Below are 20725 nucleotides of genomic sequence, written 5' to 3' on the forward strand. Positions count from 1 at the left end.
CCCTCACTCAGGCTGTCCAGGCCACATAGAGGGAACTTGACCCCGGGTGACTAAGCTGACTCCTTTAACACATCTTCCCTGAAGACATATTGCTGGACAGAGTGATGGAGTTCTACAGTATTATTATCATTGTGCTTCAGATAGATTTTTGGCTGAAGAAAACTTTGAGGGTTGGTTTGGGGATCGAAACACCTTCTATAACAATGTTTCTGTAAGAAAATGCTCTTCGGTTTCTAATGCAGGGTTGTAGACTTTCCCAAGCTAAATATCAGTGGCCTGTACTGCGCGTTCCCAATATGTACCCTTGGCCTAGGGAAAGCCCTCGAGGCAAGGGCTGTGCCTTCTCCGAATCCTCCCCCAGGAACCAAACACTGGTCAGCACTTAACACCACACCTTGCTCATCAATGTGCATTGAGCAAGAAGCTAAAGCTGAATTCAGGTGTCTGATCTGATCTTGTGCATGGCAGTTTTGGAAAGTTTTGACCCTGATGCAAACGGCCGTCATTGTCTAGTGGCTTCATACCCAAGGCTTCTCTAACATTACTTCAAGAACTGCACCACAGAAAAGGCATTCTTGTCTCTGGGACTCCAGTTTGTTCAGGGAGGGAGATCTCGTTATCCATCATCCGGCCACAGCCTCGACTAGCAGGCTCCCATCAGGAGCAGCCTGAGTAACACTGGCTCACCACCTCAAGCTCAAGAACGTCTGCATTTGGCTCATGGCCTCGAGGGGAGACTTTGCATGTTTGACTTTCTTGAACTCTACACTTTTGTCTTTACCACACTGTGGATGCAGTTGGGGAAAACGATCTTTGAGCATTTCATCCTAACTGATTTCTTTCCCGGCTTTTATTTTTGAATCTTTTGTAGCCTTGTTTTCAGCCCTCATCACAGAATCTAACTGATGGTGCTCAACTCTCAACTTCCTCACTTGTTTTGCATTGACCTTGACGTTTTTCACACTCTTTTGTTTTTCAGCCTATCAGTTCGACCCCAATTTCGCTATTTCCATTGCAAGAGCTGCATTTTCTTCTACCGTCTACAGTCCATCAGTAAACACAATGTCTGGGGCAGTGAGGCTGGCCCTCACTTAGGCCGACTTCGTTTCCCCTGTGCTTCGGCCTCACAGGTTTCCATCCATCTCCTCTATCGTCTGTGGCTTGGATACGTGTCCAGATGAGCACAGAGAGCTCCACCAGAGTGCTCTGTGCTTACTCCCAACAAAACAACCTCCGTTGCCCTGAGTGAGGAGGCCCAGAGCCAGGGCAAGGCAGTAACTTACATGCATTTTCCCCCATGGCTGCCCTGGGCAACTGTTTGGCTGCTGGGTTTTGCAACAGCTCATCCGGAAGCCAGCTCTGGTTACCATGCCTCCTTAAAGAATGAGAAATAGCCTCCCGTCCCACGCTTGTAATCAGATCAACCAAGGGGCCACGTCTCAGAGTGGAAGGGCTATTTTTAAAAGTTGGAAAAACTGAGTCAGGGGGAGGTGAAGATGAAGTTCACAGATCTGTCAGCCCCATCATCACTACCATCATCTCTCTTGTCTGCAATGGTGAATAGGACTGACAGGTGTGGTGTCTCTCCTGATCGGACGGGGGCCCCCAAAGGTGGGGCGACCCAACTGAGTGGAAGCTAGCAGCATGGACAGTGAAAGCGTTCCTCCAAAGCAGAACAAAGGAGGTAGAAGTTTACCGAATACACCACAAGGGAGCTGTGGGCAGGACCGGGAGGGAGAGGCCATCTGCCACGAGGCAGTGGGTGGGGGCCGTATTTAAAGGGCAAGGTGAGGAGGTATGGCAACGTCTGGAATCTTCCCTTCTCTGGTAACTGTGCCTGGTTGTAAGTAGCCCATTGGTCAGTGAGAGCCTGTGGGTATTTTGAGGAGGGTCGCCTGAGGGGCCTGTCTGTACTCAGCCAGGGGGGCGCTCTGGGCCCTCGCTGCATTCCATCATTCAAGCCTGTGTGCCTAAAAATGGCCTCTAGGATAAGATTTCTAGAAACCTACATTTCATAAATGTGGATAGACCTATTAAGAGCAAATTTATTAATATGAAATAATTTAATAAATGAATTACATATAATTTGCATCTTATACAAGTAAATAATGATAATATGTATTTGTACAGCTGAAGAGCGTTTCATGTATGTAAGCTGAGAAGACATGCTTAACACAAGTGAGTTGAATATGAGCTTTCCCTGTTCACAGGAGAATAAACAGAGGCATGGAACATGTCTGTGCCAAGGTTCCTGGGCCAGCGGTTGCCGATATCAGACTGAAATCCTGGCCTTCCACCAGAAATTGGGCTTCTCTTTATCCCATCATGTTGCCACAAAGCAGGATGGGGATACGGGAATTCCACATTTAGGGCCTGGATTGGGGTGACATTTGATGTATCTGAGAAGGCTGCCTAGAAGAGGTTTGAGAAGTTCTAGGGAAGCTTGTTATTTTAAGACAGTAAGTTTTCTTCAAACCAAGACATTTGGTAAGTGAATTCTGGGCGGTAGCCTGGTGGTAGCGGGAGGGGTTGTAGAGGACTCTTCCGACTTGTCGCCTTCCATTTGCATTTAGATAAGATCTGGTAGGGAATTGTACAGCCCATTGCAAAAATAAGTTTGAGTTGGTGTGATCTGACACGCAGACAGTTTATCTCTCTCTAAAAGTCAAAAGCACAATATCTAGGACTGGGATTGGGAAATGTATGTGAGAACTTTCTAGCCCTAAGAGTTCCCATCTGGCAGTAGGTCACAGCTCTTCTAACACGAACCACAGCTTTGCAATCAGCATAAAAGTCTACAATTACAACCATTCTTTGGAATCCACTCAGCAAAGGAGGACATTCTTTGGCCGGTTTAGAAAAACCAGTGCACATTTGCACTGGGTAAGGAATGCAGTCCGGAAGAATGGCCAATGATTTACAGATTACGTCTCCTATTAACTAACAAAGACTAAGTAAAGGAGGTTCAAAAACACAATTCTGCCACAGCCTCAAACATGCTTACAGGAGAAGCACGGTGCATGAGAAGGTGGGGAAACGGTAGAAGCAGTGAATGAGAAACAGAATTAAATGGTGGAGGAGCTAGAACTGAGCGTGGTCTGGCTAAGGGATAAGCATCTTAATCCTAATCTCTTAGGTCTTCACAGCAGTTGTGACTTTCCAAGATGATTCTTATCTCAATGGGTTACAAACTATAAAAGACTTGGTAGGATCGAGCAGAGAGGCACCTTTTCCACCTTCTAGATGAAGGCAGTGGGTTTGGGCGGAGTTGTCTTATCTAGGGCCATGTTGCTGGGATGAGCCCAAAGTGGAGAAGCACCTCCTGATTTCCAGGCCTGATTTCTGATTTCCACTCGGTGACTAACTCTCCACAGATAGGAGAAGGCCTTGGCCTGGAGCCTTAGGCGATGGGATTGACCTAGCTGGAGGGAAGAGGGAGAGGAGGTGCTCCTCTAACTGCTCCTCAGAGAAAGATGATGAGTGGGAAGACGACGGCTGGCAGGGAGTCTGGGAGGAAGAGGCTGGGAGGCTCAGGAGAAATACGGGCAGGACCTGGACTGAGACAGCGCCTGGAAGATGAACAGGGAGAGGGATGTCTGGAGATGGCGAAGGAAAAGGCAAGCTCCAGCAGCTGACGATGCGTGCAAGGAAGGGCAGTGGCCCGTGGCCGGTAACTCAGAGATTTTCTGCTTGTGAAGCCAGCGCCGTGCTGTCATTGCCCACCGTTCCTGTCAGGTAAATCCACTCTCCTGGGTAGGAAACACATTACAATCTCAGCAGAGATGTCTGTCGGCTCCCACACTCACAACTGTTAAGCATTGGGTTCGTCTTCCACCAACAGGAGACATGTAGAGATGCCCTTTGCAAGGCGTGTCAGCGTCCAGGAGCGCCCAGCACACCTGACTCAGGTGTCAGAGGAGGTGCCCAAGGCCTGCCCCATGCTCACCTCCTGGATGTTCTGCTTTGCCCGGCTGTCAGAGGGATGCATAATGGTCCCCATCACTTTCATGTTGCCACAGACGACCAGGGCTTCATCCGGGGCATCTGTATTTATTCCCACTCGACTATGACAAACAACGGATTCTGGAACTTGCCCTCGCTGCCATAATGCATCACTGTCATTTTCAAACTGCCCAGGGTTAGAGGCCTGGAAAAAAATACATAAATATGGCACAATTAAAGTTGTAGTAGCAGGAATAGATGATTGCTTTATTCCTCAGAGCAAAGGAAGACAGAATGTCATCTAAGTCTTTCACCTGAGAATCAGATGGGACATTCTGACATATCCAAATAACTGTGGCCCCAGGCTGAGCCAGGAGGGCTCCCCTAACTGCTCTGCTCCCCATGAGCAGGAGCTCAGTGTGCAATGGTTTGGGACGTCCGGGCTCTATTGCAATTATCTGGAAATGAGAATGTGTCAGTTACACTGGGTGGATGATAAGGAAGAAGGAAAATCAAAAGGACCTTTTTTTCAGGGATAAGAGTAATGATTTAAAACCAGAACCTTACATCAGAAGACATTCTAAGCTTACGAAAGCCCAGATACATAAAAATGCTTTGCATTTAGCTGGCCCTTTTAGAGTTTCAAAACACTTTAGTGTTTATGATTTCACATGCAATTGACAAGCAAACGACAGCACAAATATATTTAATACACCTCAACTATTCCCTAAACACAGATGACACTGAAGGAAGAATAACAACAGCTACATTTGTTGTGAGCTAGTCCACTCCCCCATTCTATGAGATATGTACTATTAGCCTCATTTTATAGATATCCAGAAGCCTCCAAAAGGATAAACAAATTGCCCAAGGCCACAAACTAGTAAATTCTGGAGCTGGACTTACACTTCCTTTAATGATCAAATAATGATTCTAACTTTTCCTATTAAAAGTAACCCTGGCCGGGGGTGCCTGGGTGGCTCAGTCGGTTAAGCGTCTGCCTTCAGCTCAGATCATGATCCCAGGGTCCTCATATTGAGCCCCAAGTCTGGCTCCCTGCTCAACAGGGAGTCTGCTTCTCTCTCTCTCCATCTGTCCCTCCCCCTGCTTATGCTTGCTCTCTCTCAAATAAATAAATAAAATTAAAAAAAAAAAAAAAGGAACCCTGGCCAAATGCAGTCTTCAAACATAACCCAAGTGAAATTATGAGAACCAGACAAAGTTCTGGAGATTTTACTCTTAAATAAAATTCTTTGCTGAAGAATTTTTCACTCTACTGTCTTCCCTCCTCCCCACCTCCTGTGGCTGAATATATTTCCAAATATCTTTAAGTAAGGATCTCTGAATCCCTCCAAATCCTCACAACAAAATTAATTTGTTTTTAAAATTATGACCTATTGTTCTAAATCGGATTTTTGTGTGTTTGAGGCAAGTTGTCACAAATTCAGACAAACAGTTTAGACCCTGATCATCCAAAAAGTCAACACATAATGCAGTGTCTTCGCTCTCTGCCTTTCTGGGCAGTGCAGGAGACATTGCAAACTCAGGACCTGAATATGCATAGATTATCTCTGGAGAATATTCAAGACACCAATAACAATGGCTTCTTCAAGGACAGGAACTGAGAGATGCAGAAACTGGTCTGGGAAGGAGATTCACTGCTCAACATACACGCTCTTGGTATTGTTTGAATGTTTTTTACCATAAGTATGTGCTACCCAGTTAAAAATAATAATTTAAAAAAACCCGCAAAATTTAGTTCTTAGCTTGGGTTCAGTGAAAGAACTTTTAGCTGTCTTCAACTTTTTCATTCTCGCCTGTTTGAACCCTGAGCTGCTTGGAAGACTCAACCATTGACATTTGATAGACAAAAGCAGTAAACGAATAGAAAATAACAACTTTGAACATTATTTTGTGTGAATGCACTTAAACAAAGTGCTTGCTACAAGGTCCCCAGAGCCCCCTTGGTCGTGAATGGCAAATTGGTTTTGATTCAAATCCTTTTATTGCGAGGAATCAACTAAATCCAAAGGTATATCATATAAATGTTGATGCATTTTGCTCTACTCTGAACATAATGAGCCACTTCAAGGAAACAAATAGACAGTGATGGATTTATTTTTTCTTAATGAGTTTTGGGATAATTATTACCATAAACTTGATATCATGTTGGAACAGCGGATATAAGCAGACTTAATTTTTTAGAACAATTGTAACAATCTCACTTAGCTTTCATCAGATGAAAACTCAGATCCCTAAAATATGTTCAAGTCATTTTGGGAAGGGCCACAGATCTGCAATTTTCTAAATATATAGACCTACGGAGGAGTCCTCCTCATCAGTAATGGGAAATGTTATAAAGTCTGTGAATTTTTTTCCCTTCTCTGGTATCCACAATCTTAATGGGTCAAAGCAAACTGTAATGTACTACCTCTTTCTGGAATTATGAAGCTGTGTTCCCATGTGGTTCAAGAGTGGTTCAATGATATCAAATCCCAAAATGAATAAAATACTTTCATTATTTATCCCACAGCCCCATATATTTAGGGAAGACCTGAACGTTTTAATCTGTGTTACGACGCAAGCTGGCTCTGTGATCTTGGGCCAGTCACTTAACCTTTCTGTGCCAGCTCTTTTTCTTTGAAGCTTAAAGATAATAATGACTTCTTTACCTATCTCACAGTGTTGTGGGAATTTGTTGAAATCACGTGTATATGAATACTTGGCAAAAATGAGGACGAATAGTCTCAAGTTATCGTTAACACATTGCTGTGCACAGCAACAACTGTCCAGCCTATACGGGCATACATCCTTTTATTGAGCTTTGCTTTACTGCACTTCACAGATGATGTTTTTTTTTTTTTTTTTTTTTTTACAAATTGCAGGTCTGTAGCAAGCCTTCATCGAGCAAGTCTGTCTGCACCATCGCCATAGCATCTGCTCATTTCATGTCTCTGCCACAATTTGGTAATTCTTGCAGTATTTCAAACTTTTTCATTATTATTACATTTGTTGTGGTAATCTGTGATCAGTGATCTTTGATGCTACTATCGTAATTTGCAGAGCCACAAACCATGCTCATATGAGACGGCAAAACTTCATCAATAAATGGTCTGTGTATTATTCTCACTGTTCCACCACCGAGCCATTTCCCCACCTCTCTCCCTCTCCTCGGGCCTCACTATTCCTTGAGATCAACATTATTAAAATTAAGCCAATTAACAACCTTACAAGTGGCATCTAAGTATTGAAGTGAAAGGAAAAGACTCATGCTTCTCACTTTAAATCAAGGGCTAGAAATGATTAAGCTTAGTGAGAAAGGCATGTTGAAAGCCGAGATAGGCCGGAAGCTGGGCCTCTTGTGCCAGACAGCCAAGTTGTGAATGCAAAGGACATTAAAAGTGCTGCTCCAGCAAACACACAAATGATAGGAAAGTGACACAGCCTTCCTGCTGATGTGGAGAACGTTTGAGTGGCCTGGATAGATCAAACCAACCAGAACATTGCCTTAAGCCAGAGCCTTATCCAGAGCAGGGCCCTCACTCTCTTCGATTCCATGAAGGCTGAGAGGTGAGGGAGCTGCAGAAGAAAAGTCTGAAGCTAGCAGAGGCTGGTTCATGAGCTTTAAGGAAAGAAGTCATATGTATAACACAAAAGTGCAAGGTGAAGCAACAAGGGCTGGTGTAGAAGTTGCAGCAAGTGATCCAGAAGCTCTAGATCATTCATGGCTGCACTAAACAACAGATTTTTTTAAAAATGATTTTATTTATTTATTTGAGAGAGCAAGAGAGAGAGATATCATGACCTGAGCCAAAATCAAGAGTTGGATGCTTAACTGAGCCACCCAGGCGCCCTAAATGACAGATTTTCAATGTAGATGAAACAGCCCTCTATTGGAAGAAGAGGCCATCTAGAACTTTCATACCTAGAGAGAAGTCAATGCCTGGCTCCAAAGCTTCAAAGGACAGGCTGACTCTAAGTTGAAGCCTGTGTTCATGGACCATTCTGAAAAGCCTCAGGCCCTTAAGAATTTATGCTAAATCTACTCTGCCTGTGCTCAATAAATGCAACAAAACCTAGATGACAGCATAACCGTTTACAACATGGTTTACTCAATATTTAAAGCCCACTGTTGAGACTTGCCACTCAGAAAAGATTTCTTTCAAAATATGACTGCTCAGAGCGCCTGGGTGGCTCAGTCAGTTAAGCGTCCGACTCTTGATTTGGGTCAGGACATGATCTCAGGGTCATGAGATTGAGCTCCATGCTCAGAGGAGAGTCTGCTCGAGATTCTCTCTGTCCCTCTCCCTCTGCCCCTCCTCCCCCCGCTCTGTCTCTCTCAAATAAATCTTAAAATAAAAAAGCATCCTACATCTTAAAATATATATATGACTGCTCATCGATAACGCACCTGGTCACCCAAGAGCTCTGATGGAGCTGTACAATGCGATTAGTGTTGTTTTCATGCCTGCTCACACAACATCTGTTCTACAGCCTGTGGACCAAGGAGTCATTTTGACTTTCAAGCCTTATTATTTAAGAAATATATTTCATAAGGCTATACTGTCATAGATAGTGATTTCTCTGATGGATCTGGGCAAAGTAAGTTGAAAACCTGTAAGGGATTCACCATTCTAGATGTCATCAAGAACATTCCTGATTCATGGGAAAAGGTGGAAATGTCCACATTAACAGGAGTTTGGAAGAAGTTGATTCCAACCCTCATGGAGGTCTTTGAGGGGTTCAAGTCTTTAGCAGAGAGAGGAAACTGCAGATGTGGTGGAAATAGGAAGAGAACTAGAATCAGAAGTGGAGCCTGAAGATGGGACTGAATTGCTGCCATCTTATATTCAAACTTTCATGGATGAGGAGTTGCTTCTTACAGATGAGCAAAGAAGTGGTTTCTTGAAATGGAATGTATTCCTGTTAAAGCTACTGTGAAGACTGTTGCAGTGACAGCAAAGGATTTAGAATATGACATCAACTTAGTTGATGAAACACTGTCAGGGTTTCAGAGGACTGACTCCAATTTTGGAAGAAGTTCTACTGTGGGTAAAATGCTATAAAACAGCATCCCATGCTATAAAAAAAAATAAAAATAAAAAAAATTCCTAAAAGGAAGAGTCAACTGATGTGGCAAACTTCACTGTTGTCTTTTTTTTTTTTTTTTTTTTAAGATTTTACTTATTTATTTGACAGAGAGAGAACATAAGCAGGGGGAGCAGCAGAGGGAGAGGGAGAAACAGGCTCTCCGCTGAGCAGGGAGCCCCACACGGGGCTCAATCCCAGTACGCTGGGATCATGACCTGAGCCGAAGGCAGACGCTTAACTGACTGAGCCACTCAGGTGCCCCTCACTGTTGTCTTACTTTAAGAAACGGCCACAGCCACCCCAACCTTCAGCAGCCACCCCCTCGATCCATCAACACTGAGGCAGGACCCTCCACCATCTCTAAAAGATTGCATTACTCTCTGAAAGTTCAGATTATAGTTAGCATTCTTTAGCAATATGGTTTGATTAAAGTATGTACATTGTTTTTTAAGACATAATGCTATTATTCACTTAATAGACTATAGCATAGTGTAAACGTAACTTTCATGTGCACTGGGAAACAAAAACCTTCATTTGACTCGCTTTATTGCCGTGGTCTGGAACCGAACCTGCCTGTAATGCTTTAATCTGCTCTCCTCAGCAACACACCTGCAGAGCTGCAAAATTCTGTGAGGGCGCGCCACTCCCTGAGTAAAGTGTAAATGGCGCCCTCTGCAGGTGCTTGGAATAGGAAACAGCAATTAATGGTCACTTGAGGCCGTTCTAAGGTCGGAATGGAAAGCTGGAATTTCTTTGCTTTACCATTGTTTGGGCTTTTAAGGCAACAGCCAAAGAGCATATTAGGAAAGCTTGAGTTGAAGAAGTCACATCATAACAAATAAATTTTTGTTCCTTTTGAAAGGGCTGTGGAAAATGGGACCAGAAATGCTCCCTATCAGTGCTACTCGAAGTGTGGTCTGAAGGTCAGCACCCTCTCCTGGAAACTTGTTAGAAATGTATCTTCAACCTATTGAATCAGAAATTGTGGAGTGGGGGACCCAGGTATCTGTTTTACTCTTCGGGGGATTCTTTGTCCCATACAGTCCTGGTCGGTTACCCCTTCCAGAGTTAACCAAAGTTGAATCCCAACCACGGGGTGAAACGGACATTGCTCCACATACTGATTCCTGTGGGTAAATAAAAATTCATCTGAACTCCAGAAGGGGGGGTGTGGTGTGGTGTGGTGTGTGTGTGTGTGTGTGTGTGTGTGTGTGTGTGTGTGTGTGTTAGGGGAGGAAGGGACTTTTGTAGAAAAGGGCAAGAGCTGGTAACAACAGAGCCAGGCCCTGGGACGGCTCTGTTCTGCACCCATCCCTCACCATTCCTTGCAGTCGCATTATTTCTTTTGTTTTCCCTGCCCCTGTTTGTTGGTTTCTCATCTTAGGACAGTGCAGTTTGCAGAGCAATAAGGGGGCATTTCCTGGGGACGTGCGTATTTTTATTCTCCTGGAAAAGAAACTGGAATAATGTATTCATTTTCAAAACTAGGAAACCCTGGGGTGCCTGGTTGGCTCAGTCGTTAAGCATCTGCCTTCAGCTCAGGTCATGATCCCAGGGTCCTGGGATCGAGTCCCGCATCGGGCTCCCTGCTCAGCGGGAAGCCTGCTTCTCCCTCTCCCACTCCCCTTGCTTGTGTTCCCTCTCTCGGTGTCTCTCTCTCTGCCAAATAAATAAATAAAATCTTTAAAAACAAAAACAAAAACTAGGAAACCCTGGCACATCTTTGAAAGGCAGACAAAAGTAATCATCCCTCCTGCTTATAACACAGCACTCCAAACCAGGTTTAATTATGTGTTTTAGAAGGAAAGTGGAGCTGAATGAAAACCTAGTCATTAACAAGGAGAATCTGAAGGAACTCCACGGCAGAATGCTCCAAAAACAAAAGACCTGGGAAATAAATCTGTCTTTGGAGTAAACATTAATTTCCATGAAATTGGTCAATTTACATGACAGGACCATAATATATTTCTAAAGCTGTTTTGATTGACAACCCAGATGAACAATTCCTGGGTCTTGCCCACCATCCTCTCTCCAAGAAGAATTCTGACAAGCTTGGTCTCTGAAGCCTTCCTGGAGGCCGGAAACTCATCTGAGTCTAGTCCACGCCTCCTACATTATTTGCCCTTACATTAATCTCTGCTCTTGGGAAGAATGATTCTTAGGCCTCAACATGAACCTGGATTTGCTCAGTGCAATTTGCAGTTCTCCATATAATATAGTCTGCTCTTATAACATTATTCTGAAGCTCAAACTAACAGACCCAGGCCATGGCCTAAGAGGGCACATCTGGCTTTTTTGGAGAATGTGAGCTGGTCTGCCCTCTGTCCAACCATAGGTATACGTCCAAGGCATACACCTGTAGAATCCTAGGGGTGGGAAATGTGTTGTGTGAACATTTCAAAAACTCACTGATTCAAACAACATCACTATTTCTGAAGCTCGGTTTTTTCTCTTGGTTGGTTTAAACGTTAAACAATTAAATAGATTCAAAACTGCATTCATTTTCACTTCTGCATTTGGGGTTAGAATGAAATAGTATCAATAAGATATTTCTAGTTTGGGGGAGGGGGAGAATGGTTCACACTATTACCATTCTCCTTCTTCTTGTTGTTGCTAGAACAACCCCGGTGTTACCCAGCACACTTCCAGAATAGGGCATTCTCTTTAACCAAAAGTTATGGCTAGAAGAAAGCAATCAAATCTGGAATACAATCACTTTTTTAAAATAAAAATTTGGTGAATAACATGACACCCAATCTATACTAAGTATAATTTAATGTTTTTTAGTATTCATACGTAGTATGAGTTGCAGGAACACTCAACTTTTCAAAGCGATCATGAGTTAAATTATCATCGCGTTTTGGATAGGAGGAGGCACCAATTAACAGAGTTCTGGTAATAGAATATTAGATAGTAGCACTCTCTCGTACTGCTGCTGGGTGGACTTCACAACAGCCAGAGAACAGAGTTGCCAGCAGGAAATGGAGAAACCAGACACCAGGTAAATTATTCAAGGTACGCAGGTGACTAGCAAGCTGCCTGACTCAGGCATGAGTTTCCCAGCTTCAAGCAGCCCTTTCATAACATCTAAGCTATGCTAACTCTGAAAAGAATGGTATTGTCTGTCTTTATTCCTCCCTATGAAAAACCAGAAACAATAAGCGACCCAGGCTTCCAGACTCTACTTTAAATCACATTTGTTAGTGCAGGACAGCAATCCCAGATGACATCAGGCGAGGCGTCGAAGCCGCCCTGAGCCCTGCTGGGGTGGAGAACCATGGCCCTTGGCCCATTACCAAGGAAGAGGGCCCCACCTGCCTTGTTTGTGGCACTTTGTTTGCTACAGATTAGATCAGGTCCCACAAAAACGGTAGGACACAGGCTAGCCCTCACCTGGGACATTTAAACACAAGTGTTTTACCTCATTTCCATCATTACTTCACCTCCACTGAAACTTAGAGGTACAGTTTTAGGATTTCCACTTACAAGTGGCTTATTATTTTTAATTGATTAAAAGAATTAGACAGAGGGCCCTCTGTTTTGAAATAGCTCAACGCAAGAAAGGAAAGACTCATCTCCCCGAAGAGGCACATCTGGTCCCCAGGCCACAGAAGTTGTTGTACTGAATGATTTCTCCTGTTGGGCTTCACATGTCCTCCCCGGGTCAGGACCCAGCTCCTCCCCAGCTGCCAGGCCTGTGGTGACCTGTTACCTTAGGCCCCTGGTATTCTGAGCGGCGGCCAGCCCGGCCACACACAGCTGAAGCTCCAGCTGCCAACCGCTTTCTGTTTCTGTGGCTGGCGAGATTCCTGTCCACAGCTGTGACCACTCATTCATTCAGCAAAACGTGCTGAACCGTTACTATGTGGTAGGCAGGGGCCCAGATGTTCCCTGGGATACCAATCACTTCCGGGTAAGAAATGCCTTCTTACTACTTTCCCCACCCCATGGGCTTCAGGACCAGAGAAAACTAGGATGGAACCCGAGCCCCATCATTCACAAACTGTCCTGCCCTCTTGAGCCTCAGCTCCTCTGCATGTGAAGAAGGTAACGTAAATGTGCCGCAGTGTAAAATGATGTCATACATAAATTAGTCAGCCCAGTGCCTGGACCAGTTTCCCAACTTCAGCACTACGGACACTTTGGAAGGGGGAATCCTTGCTGTGGGGGCTATCTTGTTTATTGTAAGGTACTGAGCAGCATCCCCGGCCTGGACCCACTAGAGGCCGGTAGCACCTCCAATTGTGACAACCAAAAAATGTTTGCAGACATCACCAAATGACCTTTGAGGGACAAAATTCTCCTGGTTGAGAACCATTATGTGAAAATGAAAATAATAATACCTGCCATTACTATCATCATCTGTTGAGAAAGAGCTCACTTCCAGCATGCCATTGAAAATGCAAATTCAAAAAAAAATTTTTTTAATTAAAAAAAAAATGCAAATTCTACTTCAAAGGAGAAAAGCAGGTGGGATCCAGAAACGTTAAGGAACTGAACCTTACCCTTACAATGATCCGTTCAGAGATGTGGGCAGACAATATATAGAACTGGTCTTGGTGAGCAGCATACAATCCAACCACCAACATGAAGTATCTAATTCAGAAACAGCAGATCAACACATCACGAAACAGAGACATAATTTGTGCCATCAAATACCACCCAACACTTAACAGTGAATTTATCTAGATAGGTTTACGTATTTAAAGATTTTCTATTCTGTTCTAAGTTGCCCCTCCTGTGAAATGAAAGAGCAGTTGATTCACTCCACGTTGTTCTGGGTCCACCCTCTGCCGGGTCGGAGGTATTTGTGAGCTGTTCTGGAAGCCCCACAGCACAGCACTGCTCACAAGCAGATGCACAACAGGCGGCCACCTAAGAGGTCCCTTTGCCCAGAGCCGCCCAAACTACGTACCCTACCCCAGCAGGGCCTGCCCAGCCACACTGGATCCTTCCCACCCTGTCTGCTCCAGTCAAAGACCTCGACCCTCCCCTCTAATTACTCCCAGTGCAATTTTCATCAATGTTACTTCAATTATTTCTTCATATGTAACACTGACGAGGCATTTTTAAGATCAGATCATTTCTTGAAAGTCAAAATAAAACTATCTCTATAGAGAAGCTTTGTCTTTAAGCACTGCAGGCAAAAACCTTGCCACCTTCCTCTGTAACTCCACAGATTCTCTAATCCTTAAAGAATAAGAGTTCTCCCCCATGTTGAAAGTAAAACAGTAATAGTAATATTTGTTATTTTCATTATAATCATTAGCCATCATCTGAGTCCTCAGAATGTGTCATACACTGGGCTAAACAGTTTATCTACAGTATCTCATTTAGAACCCCAGAACAACCCTACTGGAGAAGGATATAGACATTGTCCCCATTTTACAGAATGGGTTAAGTTACATGCTCGAGGTCACCCAGCTAGCATATGGCAGTATCAAATTTCAAATTCAAGTCTTTCCAACTCCAGCACTTATGTTCTAAAACCAGTGTGCCCAAATTTGAGTATGCATCCAAGTCACCTGGAGGATTTGTTAAAATACAAATTACCGGGCCCCACCCCAGAGTTTTTGCTTCAGTAGGTCTTTGGTGAGGCCTAAGAGATTGCACCTCTAACAAGTGTCCAGGTGACATCATCTCTGCTAGCCTGGGACCACACTATGAGAACCACAGGTTTAAATCCTTAATGCAAGTTCACTTCCTTTTTTAACCAAAAAAGGCAATCGCAGAGCTCCAGGACCCAGGGCTTTGTACTGGTGACGAGCACAGTTTCAAGCAGGGCGGTGTGACGGTCTGATGGTCCTCAGCCTTTGGAAAACAGTGAGGCATAAACGTGTGGTCACTCCAGAGAATCAGGGAGGGAATCAAGGCAGATTTGGGGCTGGACAGGAGAGCAGGCACTGTAGGGGGTGAGGATGGACAAGGAAAGACGCCTACGGGGAAATGAGCTGCGTTAATAAACAGGAAGAGTCTGAGAAGGGGGAAAGGGGCCGCGGGCGGCCTGGTTTGCAGGCTGGTGGGACCAAGAGGAATCTGAGGGGTCTCTGGAGGGCACCAGCTGGTCAGATGGAGTCCCTGGCCACCACGGATTGCCAGTACCTCTGGTCAGGATTTGGTTTTCCCCTCTTCCTCATGTTATTCGCTGTTGTCTCAGTGAAGTGCAACCGACCCAGGGTCACTTTGGTGACCTGGTCGGCCAGCAAGTCGACTCTAAAACAGACAGCAGAAATACCAAGACACTGTGAGACAATGCAGACTCTGATCAACTCTAACTCGTTCCAAGATTCTCAGGTGTGTTCAGCCCCCCTCCACCCCCACCCCCCCGCGGAGGACAGTTTATTCCATGCACCAATTTTTAATAAACTCTCCACAACATGGTCAGGAATGGCTGCCAGGGGATAACTCCAGAAGGGTGAGATCTGCTCTTCAGCAGAAGCTCGAGCCTAGACTTCCTGCCTCATAAGGGCATGTGCTCCCCACGCCTCATATGGGTTTTTTGAACTCCACAACGGGGAGAAAAGACTTCGCATTTGTGCTTCTGCCGATGTTGCTAGAGCACTTGCCTCCTGACAAGCCATGTCTCTAAGTTGCGCATGAATTCCTTTGCATCCCCTTCACATGTTTGCCCCCTCCTGGCCTGGCTCCTGTGGAAGGCCACACCCAGCCCGCCCCGGCCAGGGAGGACCAGATGCACCAGGCAAGCTCAGTGCTGTGTGTACATGTGGTCTGTTTGGGATTCTCTCTCCCTCTGCCCCTCCCCCTGCACTCTCTCTCTCTCTCTCTCTCTCATGAATAAATAAATCTTTAAAAAAATAATAATGATGACTTAAAATGAGCTTTGTACAAGAATTTGCTTGAAATTATTTCAATGCATTTTACCTACTTTGTTTTTGCTGATATGCATGCATTCAGAATATTAGCATATTACTAATGTAGTTTCTGCAGTGGGATTCATTTTATTTTTTATTTATTTTTTAATTGAAGTATAGTCGACATATAATGTTACAGTAGTTTCAGGTGTATGACATAGAGATTCATCAACTCTACGCTCACCACAAGGGCAGCTCCCATCTGTCACCACACAGCATCATTACAATACCATTGACTCTGTTCCCTATGCTGTACCTTTCATCCCTGTGACTTATTCATTCTATAACTGGAAGCCTCTACCTCCCACTCCCCTGTACCCATTTTACCCCTGCCCCAACCCGTCCTCTCTGGCAACCATCAATTTGTTCTCTACATTAATAGGTCTGTTTCTGCTTTTTTGGTGTGTGTATTTATTTGTTCATCTGTTTTGTTTTTTAAATTCCACATATAAGTGAAATCATATGGTCAACGGGATTCATTTTTAATAAAATAAATTAGGCAACAGGTCTTTCTCCTAATACATTCACAAAGGAATTCAGAAAAGAAATTCTTACTTAACAGGATTGAAAATCTTTTTGCTTCTATCTGCTTGGGATTGCTCAATAGCAATTATTTGATTGGTGGCTTCTACCTGTGTGGAACAACAAAAAGTAAGTTAGTTACCAAATACATAAGTTAATTTGTTAATAAACACTGTTCATTATTAAATAACGTTCAGGCACTTTAAAAGTTTTCCAAGGCATCATGATAGGCACTGGGCAGGAGGAACAAGTCACTGAAAAGATGTATAAGACAATGACCCCAACCTTAAGGAGTATGTTATTGGTGAGAAAAGAAACAAATACGTGTAAAACTAAACAATGAAAACACAAGACAACAGAAAACTGCAGGTGAGCAGGGAATATGGCATGAGCTCGTAGGTGATTAAAGCATCAGGAGCAAAACACAGAGGCAAGGCAGCTCCAAGGGTACATGCATCTATCCATCCATTTATTCATTCATTCCATAGACATGTGCTGAGCACCTGCACCTACTCGGCACCAGGCACTGCCCAAGGCATTAGAGATGAGAAGTGGACAAAATTAACAGAAACCCCAGCCCTTGCAGAGCTAATATTCTAATAAGAAGAAATAACAATATACAATGAAAATAAATAAAATACGGAGAATGGCATTTTTTTCAGTACTTGCTACAAAACTCTTCTTGCTCTGAATGAACAGTGGCAAGGGTGTGGTGAGATCTGCCCTGTCATATATGGCTTGTGGATAATAGCATAACGACAATTTTTCTGAAAAGCAGCTGGGCAACATACATCAAGAGTTTTAATTATGTTCATGCCTTTGATATATAAATTCTTCTGGAATGTATCCTCATGCAAAGACAGATAGATGTACACGGATGTTTACTGAAGTTTATTAACAATAAAAAATTGAAAATAAGCAAAACTTAAAATAATGCAGGAATATGGTACATTTATCCAATAGAAACTATGTCATCTTTGTAAACAATATTTTATAGGGTCTTTACTAGTATCATGTTATTTTCATAATATACTATTAACAATATGAGATTAATTTTAATAAAAGAAAAAAATTAGACTACCAAAAGGTGGATCCCAAATATGAATGAATTTTTTCTCTTCTTTATAGTTTTCTACTGTATTCCAAAATATTCACAATGGATTCATATTACTTCCATAATCAGAAAAATATGTTTTGTTGTTTGTTTGTTTGTTATCTGTGTTTGCTTTTGTTTTGTTTTGTTTTGGTTTGGTTTAAGAGCTCAGTTTGGAGCAAGAGCAGCTGAGGTGTCAAGGTATCAAGCCCTATTTTGGGAGACTCACTGCCTAAGCTCAGGTTAATAATCAGAATAAAATATGGATGCTCCTCCCCCTAAATGCTGGATCTGAGATAATAAGTTAACAAATCCTTGTTGACCACTCAGAATTCATCCTACCTGCATTCTAAACTCAGCTCTCTCATGTACGTATCTTGGATGAACTGTCTAACTTTACCGTGACTCAGTCTCCCCTCTGTTTAATGGCTCCTTGGCTTTTTTAGGTCAGAGACCTATTTGAGAATTTGGCAAAAGCTACGAATCTACTGCATATGAAAATGCACCAGCATCAAAAAGAATAAAATATTACAGTTAGTAAAAGAAGTGCAAGATTTATATAGCGAAAACTATCAAAATGTAGTTTGAAGTGATGCTGTACCAGTTTCTGAGCCAGTTTCAGGCTTAAGAAATTGGCAGCTCCCGCTTCCTATGCCTTGGAACATTTATTCTTAGAACCTATCCACCATGCCATGAGGAAGCACAACCTATCCCACAGAGAGGGACTTCTCATGAAGAAGAGCCAAGGCCTCCCAGCCATAGTCTCATTTGAGCTCCTGGCCAATGGCCAGACCAAACTTGACAGGCATATACATGAGCCATCTTGGAAACTGGATCCAGGCCCTGCTGAGCTGCCCCAGATGATGACTCCTGAAGAGACATGAACTGTGAGAGCCAACCCCTAACCAACCTGCACATTTGTGACCCAAATAGATGACTGTCATTATTTTAAGTTGCTAAGTTTGGGGGGTAGTTTGTTATGCAGCAACAGATACCTGGAACACTTAATAAATGTTGGCTTAATTAAATTGAGCTCAATAAAAGACTTACCTTAACCCCAAAAGCTTTCAAGTAAAACATTTCTATTGGCTTTAGGCCCATTTGGGTTTTGACAAATTTTGGATTTCCCCGAACTTGGATATGGATGGTTATCTGAAAATGGTTCTTCTTTTGGCAAACAAAAGCTTCATCTGCTGGTGAAAAATTAAATCCTTTGTCTGTGATAACTCGATAGCCTATATCAGGTCTATAAAAAGAGGAATCAAGAAACCAATTTAACAAACATTTTCTACACATTTTCTTCCATTAACAATACTAATAGTATAAACATTTCAAGAAAATACACTGTGGAAAGTGACTTTTGCTATATTTAATCAATTTTGTGGATTTTTGCTGAGGAAGTGTGCTATTTCAAAACACAGATGGCTCTCTCACAGCATTTTATCTTCTCACAAGGAAGAAGCACAATTCTTGTCAAATGGAAGCATTGTCTCTTCGGCTTCCCTTTCCCTTTGTGCTTTCTAGAATTCTAATTTGACTCCACCATACAACAGAAAGATGTAGTCTAGAAGTTGAGAAGTCACTGCATTACTCAGACCTATGAAATAGCTGGGATAAAAATCGTCTTTTTCTTCCTTTAAAAAAAAAAAAAAAGGCTCTAAATGTCATCAGCAACAGCACATTCAAATAGTCCCTCAGATGAGTGAATATTCAGCCTACTGGTGGTTAGAAGAAAAAAGCAGGCTGGTCAAAATTACCAGGAATAGCTTTAAACCAGATTAACTAGAGCCAGTCAGAATACTGATTGAAAACCCATTTTCACCAGAGTTTGGTCATTTCCTTTTTATCCTCCTGATCTGATAATAGCACTGAAAACCTACTATGCTGGTTACTTCTGCTGAGAACAAAAGTAGTGGGGTGGCTAATCAGACCCTTGCTTTATTTATCCTATCAAATTCGTTCAATATCAAGGCTTTGTGTATCACATATTTAATTAAATACCTTTAAATGTTAATAAAACTAAAACACCTTACATGTGTAACATTACTGAGTAGAGAAGAGAATATAGAAGGTGAAACTTTTTTAGTGAGTTTTTCCCATACATGTTGTAGATATGGAACATGATTTTTAATTCACCAAGATTCCTAAATGTGGATTTTTCCTCAGGAAAGAAGCTTCTCCTCAGGACCGGAAGCAGAGGAGGGCAGGACTTACTGTGTGTGGTTCTGTGCTTCCTGGGATCTCAATTTGGATGGCTGCCATTATAATGAACAACACTTAAGTTTCTAAATTTTCCTCTAATTCCAGAGACAGAAAATATGAATGAGTCTCTTGGAGAAAAGAGTGTTCATGTTCTTTGCAATTTAAGCACATTCCCAGTGGATCAAGTCACTGGGTCATTGATTACTCCCAAGTAGCTGACTTGTCAAAGCCTCCACAATCATGGTGCCTGCCAGCACCAAAGTCAAGACCATTCACTGAATGAAGGATTTGATAAAGACCACATGTCTTATGTCACCTGGAAACTTCATATTGACTCACGTTTCTAGAACTAATCTTTTAATTTACTCATTTAAAGTCTAGATGAATGGAATTGTATAGATTTTACTGCAGAGGGTAATAAGAACTGTCTTGGTGGAGAAAAAAGGAAATATCTTTTTGTGATCTTCATGTTTCACTATCAAAAACTCTGAAGGAAGGAGGTAAGGTTTACAGATCAGATATGAGCATTAGCCTGCAATTTAGAGAGTTAGAAGCAGAAACAGAATCAACGAACAATTATTATGCAGTTGAAGATTATTCTGAATCTTAAACACCAATCTCTGGTTATAGAAATCTGTTTACCTAAAAATAGTGATTCTGTTTTTTTATATCAAAAGTTATACATAAAGTCAACTAAACTGGCTTTTTAAAAGCTCTTTTAACACAAGTTTTCAGTATCACTCAGAAAAAAAAAGTTTTTGATAAATTTTCAACCCCCTAACTTTATTGCTTTTAGGTAATTTAAGGAAACAATATTTTTGTGACAAATTAGACATAATAATCTGAGACAAGTGATTTTCTGTCTCAATGATATGAATAGTGAAATCAAGACAACCTAAAGTCTAATGTAGATTAATATTGTCTTTTTCTTGCACTTAAGAAAAGTGAATTATGTCTAAGCATTCAAAATAAATCTGCCTCTATACCTTTAAGCTGATACCAT

The 20725-nt window shown here is 42.6% G+C and overlaps 1 protein-coding gene across 1 annotated transcript in view; it reads right to left on the bottom strand.

Annotated features, from left to right (window-relative positions):
* MYRFL (myelin regulatory factor like) overlaps positions 1–20725 on the bottom strand; it is a 113769-nt gene that overhangs the window by 39829 nt on the left and 53215 nt on the right. Inside the window, exons 7-11 of the mRNA XM_021678543.1 lie at positions 18571–18766; positions 16461–16537; positions 15136–15246; positions 13539–13629; positions 3947–4147 (exon numbers count right to left, since the gene is read on the bottom strand). Coding sequence (XP_021534218.1) covers positions 3947–4147; positions 13539–13629; positions 15136–15246; positions 16461–16537; positions 18571–18766 — 676 coding nt within the window. The remainder of the gene's footprint in view (positions 1–3946; positions 4148–13538; positions 13630–15135; positions 15247–16460; positions 16538–18570; positions 18767–20725) is intronic.

The sequence above is a fragment of the Neomonachus schauinslandi genome, chromosome 5 (genome assembly GCF_002201575.2).
Source record: "Neomonachus schauinslandi chromosome 5, ASM220157v2, whole genome shotgun sequence".
Lineage (NCBI taxonomy): Eukaryota > Metazoa > Chordata > Mammalia > Carnivora > Phocidae > Neomonachus > Neomonachus schauinslandi.